This window comes from Giraffa tippelskirchi, chromosome 8 (genome assembly GCF_054371585.1).
Source record: "Giraffa tippelskirchi isolate mGirTip1 chromosome 8, T2T-mGirTip1v1.2.pri, whole genome shotgun sequence".
Taxonomy (NCBI): domain Eukaryota; kingdom Metazoa; phylum Chordata; class Mammalia; order Artiodactyla; family Giraffidae; genus Giraffa; species Giraffa tippelskirchi.
Window position 1 is genome coordinate 131,626,121 of NC_137282.1, and position 20,194 is coordinate 131,646,314.

Below are 20,194 nucleotides of genomic sequence, written 5' to 3' on the forward strand. Positions count from 1 at the left end.
TTGCATTTTATTCATTTCATGTCAAAACGCTCAGAACTCTTCCCCAGCTCGCACCTCTCCCCGAGTCGTGGGTCTCCAGCTCGAGCCTCCTCCCGGTGGGCCGCACGTCTGCTGGCTGCCCCCATCCCCACTCACCCTCGCCTGGCTAGGGCACCGACCACCGTCCACCGCCCCGAGGAGAAGCGCTAACGTCTCCTGAGCTCTTGGCAAGTTCTAGGCCCAGCGTTAAGGGTTTATGTGAAATAGTTCATTTAGTCCTTATAAAATCCCGAACTCATAAACACTACGTTATACCTATTTGAGAACTGGGGAAACTGAGTCACAAAGACGTTTTGCTCAAGGTCACGGGGCTTTAAAAAAAAAAAAAATGAAGGAAGCGGAACTGAAACCCAAGGCGGCGAGACCCCAAAGCCGGAAAGCTTAACCACTTCGCCCGCCCCACCTCGTGCAAGGTCAAAGCGAAGGTAAATTGCGGCAGGAGAAAGTAGGTTTTCCTACACGGAAGAAAGTGTTTCTCGACTCCTCCGAGACCCTTCCCCCAACTCGGCCGGGAGGGGACCCGAGCGCATTCCCCCGGCGGGGGCTCGCGCCGCCCCTCTCGTCGGGCCGCCCCCCCCAACCTGGTCCTGACCCCCTTCCCAGCAAGGGCTCGGCCGGGTCCAGCCGCCGTGCTTTCGGGGTCGTCTGTCGGCGCTGGCTAGTTAAGAAAAATAAACAACGTTCCAAATGGAGGCGATTCCTTTCAACCCAAGCCCCGCCGCCTGCCAGAGAAATGCAAACAGCGGGGGACTGCCCGAGTCCGCCCGGGGCCCCGCGCCCGAGCTGCGGGTGGGAGGGCTGGGCCGCGTAACCCGAGACGCCGCGCCGGCTCCCCGCGCGCTGCCCTCCGCCTGCCCCTTCGCCCCTGACCCCGCCGGCGGCCGCGCCCGCCTTCCCCGGCGCCCCCAACCGGGCCGGGACCCCGGCCCGCCGTCTTCGGCGCCCCGAACTGCCCCCGCCCCCAGAGCCATCGGCTCCGGCCCCCAGCCAGACCCGCCACCCGGGGAATCCCAGCCGAGTCCCGCGCGGCCACGTGGGCTCCCGGCAGCCACGGTCCCCTGTGGCGGTCGCGCGCCAGGCCTCAGTCCTATTGGATCATTGAACACCGAGAGGAAAATGGGCAGGGATGTCAGAAAGCCGCCTGGCAAAGTATTGCCCAGTGAGTGGAGCAGGGTGGGGAGTGCTGCTTCCAGAAACGCCCCCTCTCCATCCTGAGGTGCGCGACGGGAGAAGCTAAGGGTGCTACAGCAGGGTGTGGCCACCCTGGGCCCGACGAAGCCGGAGGGACGGCATACGCTGGGGAGGGTGCTCAGCCGGGCCGACCAGGTGAGCATCGGTTCTCTCTTTCTTGGAGGCCTGGTTCTCCCCCAGGTCCTCTGCCTCGGGAAGCCGGCGACCCGGGCCACCAGGGGGAGCCGTCGGGCGAGCGAGGACGATTCCTCTCGCTTACAGACCGCCCTTCAAGGATACGCCGCCAGGTGTGCGATCCACGCAGGACGCGACAGTGCCAACCTCATTTTTACTGCTGCGCGAGTGACTCTAGGGACTCGCCGTGGCTGGTGTGCAACAAGGCGTCTCGAACAGTCCTCGGGGCGGGGCGCGAGAGCTGGAGGGAGTCCTGGGACCCCGGCTCCACCACCTCACCAGTTGGAGAAGAGGGGTCGCGGCGCCTCTAGGCCTGCCGGCCCTGCCCGTCAAAGTGGCCCCGGGATTCGCCGGAGCCTCACCCCCTTGCGGCCACGTGGCCGGCGTCCTCCCGGCCACCCTTCGAGGGGCTCGGAGTGCCGAGGAGGGGCAGTGACGCACCCGCTTCCTCCGAATTCTTTCTGCGCAAAGCTGGGCGGCGCCGAGATCGGCGGGAAATACCCAGAATCAATCTCCCGTCTGCTTCGAGAGAGCCGGGGACAAGCGAAAACTGGGGACGCCATCGGCTTCCGGTCCTCTTTAGCCCCGACTCCTTTTCTCGGGACAAGAGTGTCTGTCTGTCCGTCTGTCTTGAGTGCGTTCTTTCCCTGCATTCGCTTTCCGGCTCCAACTATTCGCCGGGTTGGGAGCGCAGGGCTCTCCCCGGAGCAGTGCTCAGGGACGTGCGCACTCGCGCGCACAAACGCTCGCCCACCTTTCCAAGTAGGGGCCCAGGGTCCCTTGGCACCGCTGCGCCGCTAATCTCATCGGCTGCCGCGGTTCAAACACCTCTCCAGCTCCTGGCATCGACTGTCCCCCAGTCCCTTGACCCGAACTGCAATCAAAACTCTCTAACGATGCTAAGCCGGTCGTTTTGCCTCTTCCCAACACCCACCCCGCACACACGTAGACTCCGCATTAGAGATTTTCTCTCTCAGTTTTTCTTTAAGGAGGCGACATGTGACACCGAGAAAGTCTTTCTTCAAGGATTTCCTATCCGGGCTTCCAATTGGTTTTTTTTTTCCCCCCTCCCAGTATAGTAAAGGGGAGGAAAAAAGTTTAGAGTGTAGGGGAAAGGTAGCTATGAATAGCACCAACGCCATCTCTCCCCATCTCCCTAATTCGGTTCCTTTCCGCCAGCTGAAACCGAGCGATTCTACCAGGAAGGAATCTGTTCCTTTGGGGTCCTTCAAGAAGGACTACTTTGGATATGGGCGATAGATAAATCTTAGCGGCCTGAATTACTACCACTGCCGCCACCAGCACCACCACCCCGGCCCAACCATTGCTCCACGCAGACTCTACGGTATAGACGTGACCTTAAAGAGCCCACTAAGGGAGCGGGTTTGCAAGCCTAGCTCCGAGTTCCTGGGGGCAGCGTTTGACACTCGGTCCTTCGCTCTCCTTCCCCCTGCCCCTAGTCTGGTCTTCCTCTTCCATCCCACCCCCAATCCTCGCGTGGGACTCAGAGCTGATCCTGGGGCGAGGACGCGGCTGACAGTTAAATTGCAATGTAGGCCGAGGCGGGGGGTTGGGGGGAGAAAAAGGACCGTGTCTCTTTAACTGGCCCTGCAGACAAAGCGTCTCCGGTCGGAGCGAGAGGAGTCGGGCGCAGCCGCGCGCAGACCTGTCAGCGCGTCTCCCGCGCTTGGGAGAGAGTTTGCAAAGTCATAATTATATCTCTTAACCTGTCTTGCTCTCTGCAGAAGAAGGTCCCATTATATTGAAATGAGATTATTAGCCATCAAATACTTTCTTTCTCGGGAGTTTTTTTTTTTTTTTAATTCAAATACCTTAACGACTTGGCAATTGCATTTTGATCAGATTTAGTTGGCGCCCCAGCCCGGCGCGGGAGCCAGGGCGGGAAGCCAGATGGTTGGGGAGGGCAGAGGGGGTGTCAGAAGAGTTTGCAAAGAGAAGCAACCTCCTCTCTTTTACCCTTTTCTTAGGTCTCATCTACCTGGTGGGGACCTCTGGACCTGAGAAGGAGGTGTGAGATAAGAGAAGTTGGGGCAAGGTAGGGGAACACCTTCTATTCCCTCGGGATGGTCGGCTTAAACCGCTTCGGTGAAAATAGAAAGTGAATTTCAGGCGGGGCGGATGTGGACCGTGGGGCGGGGACCAGGATGCGGAAGTCTGAGGGCTGCAGATAGGGGTGGCTTTGGGACACAAGGTAAGGACCAAGGCTGCAGCTGGTGGTCTCGTGGGCTTAACTGCTTCCGCTCGAGGTGGGCTCAAGCCTCCCGCTAGGATCCTAGTGGATGGAATTTCAGTACGTAATAAGTGGGGTTTTGCTCTATGCCCAAAAGCTGTCTGGTTTTGCCGAATATTGTGAGCCCCTTGAGGGAGAAGCCCGTCTTGTTTCCAGACCCTGGAATTCCTGTCCCTACTGCCAGCAGGGCCCTCCCTCACCCCTCACCCCATCCTCTCCCTGATCGGGGAGCTGGGGGCAATGAAGTGGAAGATTTTCCAGACTCTAATTGTAAAGTCTCTCACTTTGACTTCCCCTTGTGAGAGGAGCAGCCAGGCTTGTGTTTTCTTTGGCTTTAGCCCAGACTCAAGGAAAATGTAGGGAGCAAGACAGCTCCCCAGTCCCCCTCCTCCCGACTCTCATGCTTCATATAGAATCCTGGTGGGTCCAATGGAGCATCTAGTTCCACCCCATCACCTGCCAGGTGAGCAGCTCTCTTCAACTACTCAAATAGCAAAATGGGGATCTAGAATACAAACACTTCTAGACCAGGCTAGAACCACACCACCTTAGACCAGTCAACCCTTGCCTCTGAGCCTCAGTTTCTCCTTGTGCGTGTGCAGGCCTTGGACTTGAGATCTAAACGGTCCCAGGGGAACCCAGAGAGTTGGGAAAGGAGTATGAGGGAGGCATCTGGGTTGATGATGATCTGATTCTGGAGCTGGTTACACACAGTGTGTTCAGTTTGTGAAAATTCATTGAGATGTGCAACTATGTTCAGTGCATTTTATGAATACTTTGAATATTTAAACCTTATACTGAAATTTTCTTCTCCCCAGTCCTTGATCTCATCCACATACTCATGCCTTCTAATGCCTCAAACTCCATACTGGCAGGAAATCAATCACTAAAGTTATATTTGGCTCTCCTGCCCTGTGCTTGGCCCTGTGAAAAATACACAGATGTATTTTAGTCCCTACCCTCAAAAGGTTTGCAGTTGTGTTCAGAGGCAGGTGAATACATAGGAAACAAATGAGGAAATAACCTGTAGCATAGAGTAATTGGTTTATGAGCCGGTGAGTTAGATGGCCTGAATTTGAATCCCACATCCACCACTTACTGCCTATGTGACCTTGGACAAGTGACATCATCTCTCTGGGTTCCCATATCTGAAATATGAAGAGGACCACACATGTAATCTACTTTTGGGTCTGTTGTGAGGATTCCACCAGACAGTCTGTGCAACAGCATGGGATAAGTGCTCCGTAGATGTTAGATAGCGTTCTCCCCTGGGATGGTGACAGCTCTGACTCACACTGCTCAGAGTTCTGAGAAGAGGGGGATGCATGTAAGTAGGGGGAGGCAGGAAAGGCCTGCTATGGGAGAGACAGTTTGAACTGGGAGAGGTTGGTGAAGGGGGCTTTAGAAAGATCTTTTGGCATTGTCTAGAGACATTTTTAGTAGTCACAACTCAGAATGTTTGTGTGGTAGGCAGGCAGTGCTCCTAGTATCTAGAGGGTAGGGGTCGGAGATGATTCTAAACATCCTCCTGTACACAGGGCAGCCCTCATGGCAAAGAATTATCTGGTCCAAAATGTCAATGGTGCCAAGGTTGAAAATCCTAATCTGGAGGGTAGAGAGGATTTACTGGCAATGGGAAGGCATTCCAGCAGGAATAAGGAAGTCCTGATACAAACTGGGGCTGGGCAGAATTGGGGTGTGTCCAGAAGTGTCTTCCAGTCTTCATCCCTCAGGCTGGAAGTTCCTCATCCACCTCCCAGATTTCAGAACTTCCTGACAGTTTAGAAGGCTCATCCAGTTTCCTTGCTGCTCTTACGAGAGACTTGGATAAAGCAGAGCAGATTCTCAGGAGATTTGCAAGCCCATGAGTGTCACATCTCATTGGAACCACAATTGGAGGAAACCCCTGAGGTCTCAGGGGTCAGGAGGGGGAGGGACTTGTCCACCATCATGCAGCACAGGTTGGTATGCTGGGAATTGACCCCAGAGCTCTATTTTTTTAATCAAAGATTTTATTGATTGAATGATCTGACTGCACAGCATGGCATATGGGATCTTAGTTCCCTGACCAGGAATTGAACCCGTGCCCCCTGCATTGGAAGCACAATGTCTCAACCACTGGACCACCAGGGAAGTCCTTAGAGCTCTATTGTTGACGTACAACAAGTTAGGGGAGAAGGGACTGCAGAAATTGATTAATCTAGAAGTGGAAAATATGATACTTTTTAAAAGTCAGAAGGAGAGTTGGGACTGAACTTTGGAAGTGCCCAAGAGAATTATGTGATTTTCTAAGGGACAAGTATAATTCTGGGCTCTCAAACCATGCTTTATAGCCATAGCATTTCAGAAAAGAGAAAATAGACATTGATTAATCAAAATTTTGCTTTCTTGGACTTCCCTGGTGGTACAGTGGATAAGAATCTACCTGCCAATGCAGGGGACGGGGGTTCAATCCCTGGTCTGGGAAGATACCACATGTGGAGAAGCAGCTAAGCCCATGCGCCACCACTATTGAAGCCTGTGTGCCCTAAAAGCAGCAAGCCACAACTACTGAACCCGCATGCTGCAGCTGCTGAAGCCCATGCGTCCAGAGCCTGTGCTCCACAACAAGAGAAGCCACCACAGTGAGAAGTCCCAAGCTCTGCAACTAGAGAAAGCTGGCAGCAACAAAGACCCAGCACAACTAAAAATGTTAAAAAATTCTTTCTTGAAGCAATTTCTATATGCCAGGTACTGTTCTTAAGACTAGGGATACAGTACTGGACAAGAGACGCAAAGAAAAACTTCATGGGGGGGGAGGAGGATGAATAAAACTGTATATAATGCAATGCCACGCATTCAACTGAGTACCTACTTGGGTTAGCTGTTCTTCATAAATATTCCCAATCTCACAAGAAGCTTTAAAGTAGAAATTCTTTTCTCCATTTAAGATGGAGAAACTGAGTCTCAGAGAATAGTCTCAGTGGTTTCCTCAGAATAGAGTAACTAATAAGTGAAAGAGTCAGGATTTGAAATCAGATGACCAATTTATGATTAAAAACATTAAGTAAACTTACAGAGGACATCCTTAATCTGATAAAGACTGTCTGCAAACAAAACCTTACAGCAATCATCTTATTTAATGACAAAATAGTGAAAGTTTCCTCCTTTGGATCAGTATAAGATACAGATGTCCACTCACAACAATGTTCTGTTCAACATTATATTAGACATCCTAGCCAAGGCAATGGCAGCCCACTCCAGTACTCTTGCCTGGAAAATCCCATGGACGGAGGAGCCTGGTAGGCTACAGTCCATGGGGTCGCTAAGAGTCGAACACAACTGAGCGACTTCACTTTCACTTTTCCCTTTCATGCACTGGAGAAGGAAATGGCAACCCACTCCAGTGTTCTTGCCTGGAGAATCCCAGGGACGGAGGAGCCTGGTGGGCTGCCGTCTATGGGGTCGCACAGAGTCGGACAGGACTGAAGCGACTTAGCAGCAGCAGCAGCAGCCAAGACAATGAGACAAGAAAAAGAAATAAAAGACTGGAATAAGGACTGGAAAAAGGAAGGTTAAAATATTATTATTCATAGATGACATGTCATACATAGAAGATCCAGAAGAATCTACAAACTATAAGAATATGTGTACTTCATGAAGTCACTGAATACAAGTGATATACTTAAATACATCTATACCAGCAGCAAAAAAAAAAATAGAAAATGATATTATAAAAGCAATACAATAGATGAGTAATAGCTAAAGAAAATAAGGCTTCTTTTTGAAGTGATAAAATGTTTTAAAATTGATTGTGATGGTTACGCATATTTATGAATATACTAAAAGCCATTGTACATCTTTAAATGGGTGAATGTAGTATGTGAATTGGACTTCCCAAGTAGCACAGTGGTAGAGAATCCGCTTGTCAGTGCTGGAGATGCAGGAGACATGGGTTCAATCCCTGGGCCAGGAAGATCCCCTGGAGGAGGAAATGGTAACCTATTCCAGTATTCTTGCCTGGTAAATCTCATGGGAAGAGGAGCCTGGCGGACTGCAGTCCATGGGGTTGCAAAGAGTCAGACATGACTGAGCACTCATGTCCATCATCAGTATGTGAATTATATCTCAATAAAGCTGTTGTTTAAAAAATTAAGGGTATTACAGAGGTTTTACAGAGGCCTCTCATTCCTACACTACCCATCACCAATACTTAGAAAAATCCCGTATAAAAAATAGAATTTTCAATAGCACAAGAACCATTCAATGCCTAGGAATAAATCTAATGAAAAATGTATAAGACCTCTACACTGAAACTATAAAATATTGTTGAGAGAATTTAAAGACCTAAATAAATGAAGTGATGTAACCTGTTCATGAAGATTCATAATTTAATGATATCAGTTCAGTTCAGTTCAGTTGCTCTGTCATGTCCGACTCTTTGTGACCCCATGAACCGCAGCATGCCATCCTCCCTGTCTATCACTAACTGCCAGCGACTACCCAAACCCATGTCCGTTGAGTCAGTGATGCCATCCAACCATCTCATCCTCTGTCGTCCCCTTCTCCTCCTGCCCTCAATCTTTCCCAGCATCAGGGTCTTTTCAAATGAGTCAGCTCTTCGCATAGGTGGCCCAAGTATCGGAGTTTCAACTTCAGCATCAGTCCTTCCAATGAATATTCAGGACTGATTTCCTTTAGGATAGACTGGTTGGATCTCCTTGCAGTCCAAGGGACTCTCAAGAGTCTTCTCCAACACCACAGTTCAAAAGCATCAATTCTTCAGCTTTCAGCTTTCTTTATGGTCCAACTCTCACATCCATACATGACTACTGGAAAAACCATACATAGCCTTGACTAGACAGACCTTTGTTGACAAAGTAATGTCTCTGACTTTTAATATGCTGTCTAGGTTGGTCATAACTTTCCTTCCAAGGAGTAAGCGTCTTTTAATTTCATGGCTGCAGTCACCATCAGCAGTGATTTTAGAGCCCCAAAAAATAGTCAGCCACTGTTTCCCCATCTATTTGCCATGAAGTGATATCAGTTCTCACCGAACAGATCTATAGATTCAATACAATTCCAATCAAAATCCCATCATTATGTTTATGGAAATTGAACCCTGGTGGACCTGACTCCATGGCCCACCAAAACTGGGCACAATAGAAAAAAATACAAGGGTCACAGTGTCCCGCATACACAGGGTTACAGGCAGACATAACTGAAAGGCCATCAAGACCTTCAGTCATATAATCAGGACCCTAGAAAGCCCAATTTGGAGTAGAATGAGAAAATACATTCTCAATTAAAACCAATCCTTACTCTGCTTTCAGTAGTTACAAGAGAAAGACCATAACTGACTAAATATATTTTTATTTAAAACAGAATGGTGGAGAGGACCGGGGTTTGTCAGCCTCCACAAGTGACATCATTGGGGATAGGGCTTCCAGGCTCAAGTGGCTCCCTCCCAGTGGGATATAGGTGTGCAGGGGCTCCTCTGGCCAGGACTTGGACAGCGGGTTAAGAAATCTCCGAGGCCACATGCCCATGGGTCCCAGCCTGCGTAGTGGTGTGGCACTGCAGGAAGCTCTTGACCTGTCCCCAGAGGCCAGCTAGGACTTGGCGTTCACCTTGGGCTTCGGAGAATTCTGGGAGAACTGAGACTTGAATGCAGTCCCCGGAGAAGACAGCTGCTTCCTTCCAGATGACACGTTGGGGAGCACCTGAGAGGCTGGGCGGGAGAGGGGAGAGGGCCGAGGGTGCAGCACGGCCTTGGTCCTCAGGCTGCACCCGCAGAGGCAGGGCTCAGAGACGTGGGGCCCAGAGGGGCAGGGCCGACCCCCCAGGCTGCACTCTGCCTCCCATCTGGACTCCCTGGGGTGCCAGCCTTTCCTAAAAGGGGGAAATGTCAGATCAGTTGCAAAGAGACTCAGAAGATAGATTTTTTTTTTTTTTTTTTTTAATGCAAGGACAGTGCTTCCCTGCCTCAGTACAGTACTCACTCAGCCTCTTTCTGGGGCAAGTTCTCTTCCTGCAGGTTCGAGGACTTAGATGCAGACTCTACCACAGGGGACCTCTTCATTCTCTCTGTAAGGAGGAGGAATTGAGAGCTGGTGGGGAGCAGACTGAGGGCTCGGAATAGCAGTGAGTCAGAGGAGCTTTCGATGGGGTGTGGGGATGAAGGACCAGGAGAAGCAGCATGGGGCCTCCAGGCTGGAGGATTAGAATACCCCCAAACCCTCTGTCCCCACACACACCTCTGGGAGGGGGAGCCATCAGACTCGCTATTGTATAGTCTGGAACTGGAAAGTGAGAGGGGAAAGATCTAACTGGGGAGAGAGGGGGATTCTCTTTTCCCACCTACTGAAGTGTCTTTCTGAGTCCACGGAAGTCTGCTTGGTATGCATCACTCAGGGCCCCTGTCCCTACTATGATGTCACAGAAGGGTTCCAGCTGGTAAGAGCTGTGGACCCAGGTTCTCCCGGGAGCCAGGAAATCCTGCCTCTTCCCTGGTGGTACAGCAGGAGCATCCTTTCCAGAAACACTTCAGGCTCTTTCTTCACACACATTATCATGTGTCCTGAATGGGCATCTGATAGGAAGGACGTGCTGGTCTCTGGGGCTTGCAGCTTAGCTGGGGAGAAGCACACAGGACACTCTGTGGATCCCACTGGTGTGTACCTTGAACCACGAGTGATGGCACCAAGAGCTAATAAGGTCCCTTTCTGCGGGCTGGGGACTCCAGAAAGCTTCCTGCTGGAGGACAAAGGGTGGAGCCGGCCTTAAGGATGCATGAGATTTGGGTGGAGGAACCCAGAAAAGATGACTGGGATGAATGCAAAGCAGGGTCAGGAGCCAAGAGACCAGCTGGGCTTGGCCCATGGATTCACATTTGGTTTTTGTTCATTTGTTTTTGGCCGTGACACTCAGCATATGGGATCTTAGTTCCTCAACCAGGGGTCAAACCCACGCCTCCTGCAGTGGAAGCACAGTCGTTTTATTATTATTATTTTGTTTACTTATTTTTGGGTGTGCTGGGTCTTTGTTGCTACATGGGCTTTTCTCTAGTGGTGGCAAGCAGGGGCTACTCTCTAGTCATAGTATGAAGGCTTCTCATTGCAGTGGCTTCCCTCGTTGCAGAGCGCAGACTCCAGGGTGCTCAGTTTCGGTAATAAAAGCACGTGGGCTGCAGTAGTTGTGGCTCCTGGTCTCTAGAGCACAAGCTCAATAGTTGTGGTGCATGGACTTAGTTGCTCTGAGGCATGTGGGATCTTCCTAGGTCAGGGATCGAACCCATGTCTCCTGCATTGGCAGGTGGATTCTTTACCACTGAGCCACCAGGGAAGCCCTGAAGCACAGTCTTAACAGCTGGATCAACAGGGAAATCCCTGGATTCACATTTGTGGGAACCAGGCAATAAAAGGTGTGGAAAAGCAGCAGGGAACTCTAGTGGGGAAGGTCTTAGGTACCAAGATGAGGACTGGGGGCTTACTGAGGGTGATGGAACATACATGCTCAGTCATGTCCAATTCTTTTGTGACCCCATGGACTGGAGCCTGCCAGGCTTCTCTGTCCATGGAATTCTCCAGGCAAGCATACTGGAGTGGGTTCCCATTTCCTTCTCTAGGGGATCTTCCCAACTGAGGAATCAAACCCCTGTCTCTTACATCTCCTGCACTGGCAGGCAGGTTCTTTACCACTAGCACTACCTGGGAAGCCCAAGAATACTGGAGTGGGTTGCCATTTCCCTCTCCAGGGGATCTTCCCAACCCAGGGATTGAACCTGCATCTCCTGCATTGCAGGTGGATTCTTTATGCTGAGCCACCTGGGAAGCTCCAGGGTAATGGAAAGCCTCTGGGAAATGAGGTGAACTAGAAGCAGAGTCCTCACAGGAAACAGATGGCACACTCAAGCTCGGAGAATTGAAAGAAAGCTTGATAAAGGATGTATTCGTTTACTAGGGCTTCTGTAATAAATTACCGCAAACTGGATGCTAAACTACAGAATTTTCCTTCTCTCTCTGTTTTAGAAGCCAGAATTCTGAAATCAAGGTGTTGGCAAGGTTAGTTCCTTCTGGAGACTCAGAGAAAACTGTCAAATGCCTCTCTTGCATCTTCTGGTGGCTGCAGACAGTCCCTGGCATTCCTTGGCTTGCAGCTGCATCACTCCAATCTCTGCCTCCATCATCACATGGCCTCCTTCCCTAGGTCTCTTTACATGGCCTTCCTATAAGGAAGGACACCAGCCTTTGGAGCTAGAATCCACCCCAAATTGGTATGGTCTTAACTAATTGCATCTGCAAAGACTCTCTTTCCAAAGGAAGTCACCTTCTGAGATTCTAGGTAGACATGAATCTGGGGGAGTGGGACAAGATTCAACTCAGCACAAAAGGACTATCATTTACAAAGGTATGGGCAGATGTAGGGAAACCCCAGGGGATAGTGCAGCAACCAAGGCTATTAAAGGAGAGAACTGTGGGCACTTTTTAAAGGCAAGGGGAAGGAATGTCAGACAGAGAAGGCCACCTTGGACTTCCCACCAGGGAAGTCCAGTGGCTAATACTCTGCTCCTAACGCAGGGAGCCCAGGTTCAATCCCTGGTCAGGGAACTAGATCCCACATGCTGCAACTAAGACCTGGCACAGCCAAATTAAAATTAAAATAAACAAAAACAGAAGGCCACCTTGAGAAGAGCTGTGAGCGTTGGTAGAGCCCAAACCAACCCTGTGGGGAGCACAGCAGGACAGCTTCTGCTATGACCTCTCCCCACTCCCTCACACCTCAGTCATGCTTCCCACCCAACAGGAAGCCAGAGGCAAGGGGGCCATTGAGGCAGCCCATACAGATCACCCTCCCAAGATGGCCAAGGGGTTCTGGAGAGGCAGAGAGAAGCTAGCCAAGAGGTCACACAACACCAGCAAGGTGTTGACAGTCAGCAAGACACAGTGAGAGGAAGCAGACGAAGGCCCCACGAGGGGCAAAGTTCTGGACTGAGACTGTGGGGTGACGGTCCCTTCCCAGCCCTCGAGCCTGGTGTTCTTTAGGCCCCAGTCATGTGGGTGAGCCCTGGGTACCCATTTACATCAGGGAAGGGAGCCTTGGGGTAGAAGGATGGACCCCAAATCCTGGGAGAGGAAGTTTGATGGGGGCACTTAAGGCACCTGAGTCCGCACACTGGCCCAGGATCAAACTTAGACCTGTTCACACTAGTTGGCAGACTCCCCCCCCCCCGCCTTTTTTTTTTGGCTGTGCTGGGTCTTTGTTGTGGCACACGGGTCTCTCTAGTCGGGGCACACAGGCTTAGCTGACCCGCAGCATGTGAGATCTTAGTCCCCTGAATTCTCATCCCCTGTATTGGAAGGTGGATTCTTAACCACTGGACCGCCAAGGAAGTCTCTCAGTGTTTGAAACTTGAATTTGAACATTTTCAGATGGGGTCTTCATGCTCATTTACCTTTAGCCTCAACCACATCTTACTGTGCTGTCCAGGGCCCACCTTACTGCTGTCCATTATGTGCCCAGCCCCAGGAAGCATTTAAGGGTTCAGCCTCTACTTGAGCACACAGAGTGAAGAGGAGAAAAGAGACTATCCATCCAGGTTGAGGTTCCCCATCCCTATGCACCTCCCCTGCCCCAGACAGAGATACCCCAAGGAGGAGGGGATGTGTCCCTGGACATGAGGAAAGGCCAGGGGAGAGGATGGCCCAGGTGAGGGACTGGGAAAAGGGCCTCTTTACAAAGAAATGTCTCCCAGGAAGGCCCTGGAGCCATTTGGGTACAGGCAAGAGCTAGTTTGTTGGGGTTTTTTTCTCCATCCCTTTCCAGGGTTATTTATCAGATCAATTGCCACTTGGAAACATGGGAAGAGCTTAGATTTTTTGTTTCTGAAACCCTGGGTTTCTACACTCTCAGTGTGGCAAGGGCTGGGACAAATTCTCCAATACTGCTGAGCCTTGTTTTCCCCGTCTATAAATAACGATGCTCATCTCATAGGGTGGCTATAAGGATGAGGTGAGAAAATTCTCTTTGGTGGCTATAAAATCAAGGGCAATGGTAGTCATTGTCTACTTGCTACCTGCACTTCCTTCTCTCCCATCCTCTAGTTCACATCAATCATTCCACCCAAACTGGACAAGTCAAGGTCTCCAGTGACGACCTCTTGGCCAGATTCAGTATCAGTTCTCAGTCCTCATTGTTATCAATGTATCTGGAGCATCTTGGGCTTCCTATCTTCTTGAAATACTTTCTTCACATTTGCTCTAGAACATCAAGTGCTCCTGGTCATCCTCCTACCTCTCTGGCTGTGCCTTTTCAGCCTCTCTTGCACTATCTTCTTCTCCTTCCTGACCTTGGTGAGAGTCAGTGTCCCAGAGCTCCATCCTTGGGAGCCCCCTGCCCACAATCTACACACATCCTTGGTGATTGGAGTAGTTAAAATGGGCTGCAGTAACAAAGTAGCTTGTGGCTTTAAAAACAGAGATGGGGTGGGGAGGGAGGTAAGAGAGGGGTTCAGGAGGGAGGGGACACATGTATGCCTATGGCCGATTCATGTGGATGTATGGCAAAAAAAAACCCAAAAAAACCCCACAATACTGTAAAGTAATTTATCTTCCAATTAAAATTTCTTTAAAAAGGTGTATTTTCTCACAGTTCTGGTAGCTAGAAGTCTGATATCAAGGCACGATACTCCCTCCAAAGGCTCTGGGCAAGACCCTCTCCTTGTCTCTCCTGGCTTCTGGTGGTGGTGGCCTGCAATCATTGGCTTAAACAGCAAAGCTCCAATCTCTGCCCCCATCTTCACATGGACATCTTCCCTCTTGTATGTCTGTGTCCAAATTTTCCTCCTCTTAAAGGGACACCAGTCATTGGATTTGGACCTGTCCTAATCCAGAATGACCTCACCTTAACTTGATTAAATCTTCAAAAACTTATTTGTAAATAAGATCACATCCACAGTTCATGGTGGACATAAATGGGGCCGGGCAAGGGGGGGATGCTGTTCAACTCAGTATAGTGATCTCATGTGATCTCATGGTTTTGAATATCATCCATACATTTTAACTTTAACTTGTGCTGTGCTCAGTCAAGACTGACTCTTTGAGCCCCATGGAGTGCAGCCCACCAGGCTTCTTTGTCCATGGAATTTTCCAGGCAAGAATACTGGAGTGGGTTGCCATTTCCTACTCTGGGGGATCTTCCCAACCCAGGGATCGAACCCACATTCGTCTCTTACATCTCCTGCATTGGCAGGTGGGTTCTTTACTACTAGCGCCACCTTTATTAACTCCCAAACTATATCTCCAGCCCACACTTGGTGCCTGCTTTTCCTGCTTCATATCTCCTGCCCTCTCCACACCTCTGCTCACATGCCAAGCCATCACTTTGGACCTACAGTGTCCTGAGTGAACTGTTTTGCAGCCATGGTCCTCCACTTCCTCTGTAAATGGCAGACCCAAGAAAATGAAACCAGAGTCCACCCAGTGAAGACCTCCCTAGACTGACCCTCCCACTCAACTCTGGACACCAGCGGCTGGGCTCCCGCACAGAAGATGAGAGAAGCCTTCTCTAGCCAAATCAAATGACTCCACAGAAAATACCAACATACAGTAGATCTGGAACTTCCAATAAAAACAGCCACTGGCCACCTGATCAAGACATGTGAGCCTGTAAGCCCACCAAGGCTTCCAATAAGAAACATCCAAAATTAAACAAGTATCTGAGAAAAGACTCAAACATTAAAGGAAAAATTAATAAGGGAGGAAGGGAAAAAGGAAATCATAAAGAAAAGAGGGAATTATAGAAAGCAGAACAATTCAAAGAAATTATAATTTATAGCCTCAGAAAGATAATGGAGGATCCATGACATGAAAACAGGATGCAGAATTTATATTAAAAAAAAAAAAAAAAGACGGACTTCCCTGGTGGTCCAGTGGTTAAGAGTCCACACTTCCAATGCAGGGGGCTGGGGTTCAGTCTCTGGCCAGGGAACTAGATTCTGCATGTTGCAGCTAAGACCTGGAGCAGCCAAATAAATTTTTTTTAAAAAGAAAGAAACATAAAAATGGTAGTCCAAATGTAAAAGTCAGGTTGATGATAAAGCCAATGAAATCTCCTCAAAAGCAGAACAAAAAGATAAAGCAAGGGATAATAACGGAGGATAGATAAGAAAATTAAAGGATTAGTCCAGAGGATCAAAACTGATTGTTAGGAGAAATATAATGAAAAGGACTAAAAGGAAGAGGCAGTTGCAGCAGGTTGTATTCATATTTTCTAAAGATGGCTGCAATAGATCCTGTCTTACACACTTTTCTAGAATTTTGCCATGCCCCATCAAAAGGTGGTGTCTAGCTCTCTTAACCTTGGCTCTTGAAAGGTTTTTCTGACTGTATTTACCAGTAGAGTATGCGGGAGGGCAGCCTGTATGAATTCTAAAGCTAGGCCATCAAAGGTAATTCTCCTCCCACTTTGCTGCTGGCAGTATTGTCCTGGAGCCCTGAGCCACCATGGAAGCCATCTGATTGCCCCAGGGCCACCCTGCTGCGAGGAAGCCCAAGCTAGGCCATGTGGAGAGAGCACACAGCCTTCCCTGAGAAGAAAGAGAGATGCCCAGTAAGGCCCCTGCTGCTCCAGTCCTCACTATTCCAGCTCCAACCACCATCTAACTGCAACCCCCTGAGAGAGAACCATGTAGCTGAACTTTTCCCAGATCCATCAGAGGTTATAAAATGATGGTAATGGCTTTAGATCACTAAGTTTTGGGGGTGATGAGTTACATGGCAATAGCTAACCAGTGCATTGCCTAAGAGAACAAAATTTCCCAGATTAAAAGATATGAGTTGCCAGGTTTAAAAAAGCCCACTGAGGGCCCAGCAAAAGTAATGAAGCCATTCTAGGGCACACATGTGAAATTTCAGAGCAAAAATATTAAGTTAAAAAAATTTTTTTAATTTGTGGGAAAGAGGATTACACACAGCAGAGAACTCAGAACAAGTATTGGCATGGCACTGAATTGCTTAGACGTAATAACACAAGTGACAAATCAATGGATGAATGTCTTTGCTTGAGGTCGGATATGCTCTGTTAACAACAAATCCTAAAATTAACACAACAGTAGTTTATTTTTTGCTCACATAATAGTCCTGGATGGATGTTCAGGCAATAGGCAGGCTCTCTCCCATGGGACCCAACTGTACGTACCACAGGCTCCCTTCCCAAACTCTTTTGTGCCCTGGTCCCCTTTGGCTGTCTGGTGAAGCCTGTTGGCCTCCTTCTCAGGATATTTTTAAATCTGTAAAACACAGCTCATAGCAGTAAAAACCAAACCAATTATATGGACATACAGTTATCAAAATACAAAAAGACAATCTGTGATGTAATAATTAATACATGTGTTTCCATATTAATTCAGTAGCTAACAAGACAATACAGTTAAAAGCACAGGTGATTTAAAGTTGCATTTACGGACTTCCCTGGTGGCCCAGTGGTGAAGACTCCTTGTTTCCAATGCAGAGAGCACAGGTTCAATCCCTTGTTGGGGGACTAAGATCCCACATGCTGTGTGGCATGGCCAAAAAATTTTTAAAAACTTGAAAATGAAGTTGCATTTATTTTTTAAAGACTTATCGATGGGAAGGCTGACAACATTTGTGGTCTGCATACCTCTCGATAGTAAGGAAAGTGAAGAATTCTTATTTGAATCATCTGGTTTTGCAAGCCTTTAAAAAAAAAAAGAAAACCACTCACCTCCCTTCACATATTAATTGACCAACAATGGCAGTCAGGGACCCCCGGAAAGCAGCACAGATCTCTCTTTACCCATAAGAACGTGTGACTTCACTATTTGGAGGTTGAACTCTGCTCAGCGCTAGCCAGTTGTGTTACACGACTGTCAACAGGAAGGCTGCAATTACATGCAATCCCGTGGCAGGTCTAATAAGTGCCATAATTTCCAAGTAGTGATGACTATAATGATATTTTGAGATGTCTGCAAAAACTGTAATGTGATATGAAAATATCTGTGATTTCTACTGGTGACAAAATCACAAGCACTGATAATACTATTATAGTTTGTCATCTACAGCCGTAATAAAAAAGAAATGCTAAATATCAGTTCAAGGTTAGGAAAATAAAGACATACTTCCCTTATCCAAGTTCATAGACCCCCCCCCCCGACCTTTGGGTCCATGGACCCCAGGTTAGGACACTTTCTCTGGAGCACTCTTTTTCTTTTCTTTTTTTGGCTACACTGGGTCTTTGTTGCTGCATGCAGGCTTTCCCTAGCTGCAGTGAACAGAGGCTACTCTCTAGTTTTGGATATGGGCTTCTCACTGCGGTGGCTTCTGTTGTTGCAGAGCACGGGCTCTGGGCATGCAGGCTTCAGCAGTTGCGGTGCACAGGCTTAGTGGCCCAGAGGCACGTGGAGTCTTCCTGGAGCAGGGATTGAACTTGTATCCCCTGCATTGGTTGGTGAATTCTTAACCACTGAACCACCAGGGAAGTCCAGCCCTCGTGTTCTGTCTGTAGCCAACCGGTAGAAAGGAAGAGCATACAAGGCTGCACACACGGGATAAGTCTGCACAGACCAAGCCTGAAATTGACACACATCATTTCCACTCATGTTCCACTGAAGACAATTTAGCCACATGGCTCTGCCTTCCAACAAGGGATCCTGGGAAATGTAACCCCATCTGTGTCCCCAGAAAGAAGAGAACAGATCTGAGAGCCCAGCTAGGAGTCTCTTCCACAGCCAGCGGCTAGTGTGGCCTTCTTGTCACTCATAGAATGCACTCAGTCCCCTTCCAAGGGTGTCAAAGCAAAGCCCCATCCAGCCTCCGCATTCTACTTCATGTCCAGGTCCTCTAGGCAATGTGCAGTCTTTCCTAACAAGTCTGATGGAATCTCTCTTGGTCCAAAGAATTAGGAACTGTGCTTCACAGTCCAACCCTGCACACACCCATTATATAGGATAATTGTAGTTAAGACTGGGAAACACACACTCCCTGGTCCATCATGATGGTGGAACACTGCTCTGATCCACAGCCTTGGCGATGGAGATAATTACCTCTCGGGGGCCTGCACCTTCTCTCTTTCAGACACTAACCATTGTCTTCTATCACCCCTGATCTGCACTCTGGGAAATTCTCTGTTATCTCCTGTGTTCACACCTGAAGTGGGCATTGGGAGGATTCCCTTTTTCAGGGTCCCACTGCTTTCACTGCCCACGTGTTGTTCATGGAAACTTGGGAATCTAATGTTGTTTTAAAGATTTTGGGGGGACTTCCCTGGTGGTCCGGTTAAGACTCCACCTTTGAAAGCAGGGAGCATGGGTTTGGTTCCTGGTCGGGGAGCACGTGGCCAAAATTTTTTAAATAATAATTTAAAAATTAGGCTATGCTTGTGGTTTCCTTGGGAATTAAATTTCTTCTTTCAGATAGATTTCTGATCTGTTTGCTTCCCATTGGTTACATGTGCCGGTAACCACATCCAAGGTTTCCTAGACGTGGTCCTTGCATCTATTTGTTTGTTTTTTGTTTCTTTGTCCTTATGCCAATTTCTAGCTGTCAAATTAATACCAGCTGCTGTAAAGCCATCTGTAGCAAGAGGCTTATTAGAGAGACAATGTCCTTAACTTCATCCCACTGCAGGGCTCCTTCGTTTAACTGAGATGATTTCATGGTCTTTGTGACTTAAAGATTTATTTAGTCTTATTAACCAACTCCTTCATTAGGTCCAGAAACTGTTTCTTCAAATGTTAATCTCTACTTGCTTTCCTGAGCTCATCTTTGCCTGGTGACAACCTAAGTGAAGCAAAAATCTGACAACAAAGCCTGTCTGTAGTTTTTAACCTCTCCCACTGGAAGTACAGTCTCAGTAGAACGTTAAATTATCTCTGGTATCAGTTTTATCAAATGCTTTTGTCCCAGCATAAGCAACATAGCCTTCTCTCCATCCTGCTATATTTGTTTCCTCACCACCTACCCCTAGACAATGCCACTAGTTTTGTTTTTAGGATGGCATCACCCCACTCGTAGAATCAATTTCTATACTATTTAGAGTAGATTAGATTGCATAACAAATAGACCTTAAAATTTCACTGGTGTAATAGGTTTTTAACACAATAGATGTTTATTTTTAGTTCATATCACATACCTGTGTGATTGCTCAGGGCAGGACAATTCTGCAGATGGTTATTCAGAAACTGATACTCTTTTCATCTCTTAGTTTTTGCAAACCGATAGAATTTCATTTTCACCACCTCCATCCACCTTGCCAGAAAGGAGAAGACTATGGAAGAGCATACACAAGTCTTCCTGTGGTCTGGAATTTTAATTTCCATGAGAGGGAATTTAACATCATGGCTGAACTTTCTTGCGAAGGAGGCTAGTAAATGCACTCACACTGTGGGCCCAAGATTTTGGTGACTATGCCATGGTTATTTTCAACCTAAGGCTTTCATCTCCAGACAATTTACCAAACATGTATTGATATGTGGATGGCAAAAAGACATTTATAGACACACACAGTCTAAAAAATACATCTTCCAATAACCCTTTATCAGAA

General features: G+C 48.4%; 1 protein-coding gene and 2 long non-coding RNA genes across 6 annotated transcripts; 2 read left to right on the forward strand and 1 right to left on the reverse strand.

Moving 5' to 3' along the window:
• The first annotated feature begins 956 nt into the window (after positions 1 to 956).
• LOC145516844 (uncharacterized) lies at positions 957 to 7,360 on the forward strand. Its single transcript, XR_014061807.1, has 3 exons — positions 957 to 1,365; positions 3,393 to 3,460; positions 6,066 to 7,360. It is a non-coding gene; the product is annotated as an uncharacterized LOC145516844 (long non-coding RNA).
• Positions 7,361 to 8,989: 1,629 nt separating this feature from the next.
• On the reverse strand, positions 8,990 to 10,066 carry LOC145516842 (uncharacterized). 4 transcript variants are annotated; one of them, XR_014061804.1, is made up of 3 exons: positions 9,995 to 10,061; positions 9,637 to 9,721; positions 8,990 to 9,526 (listed from the first exon to the last, which is right to left on the reverse strand). XR_014061804.1 is itself a non-coding variant. In XM_081518558.1 (3 exons), exons 1-3 carry the CDS (start codon positions 10,039 to 10,041, stop codon positions 9,247 to 9,249), a joined length of 408 nt encoding a protein of 135 aa, XP_081374684.1. In that variant the 5' UTR covers positions 10,042 to 10,066; the 3' UTR covers positions 8,990 to 9,246. The 4 variants fall into 4 exon arrangements, 2 of the variants coding, with proteins under 2 accessions (XP_081374684.1, XP_081374685.1); XR_014061805.1 differs by having other exon boundaries at positions 8,990 to 9,365; positions 9,995 to 10,052; XM_081518558.1 differs by having other exon boundaries at positions 9,999 to 10,066.
• On the forward strand, positions 10,067 to 11,638 carry LOC145516843 (uncharacterized). The gene is made up of 2 exons (XR_014061806.1): positions 10,067 to 10,307; positions 11,438 to 11,638. It is a non-coding gene; the product is annotated as an uncharacterized LOC145516843 (long non-coding RNA).
• The last annotated feature ends 8,556 nt before the right edge of the window (positions 11,639 to 20,194 follow it).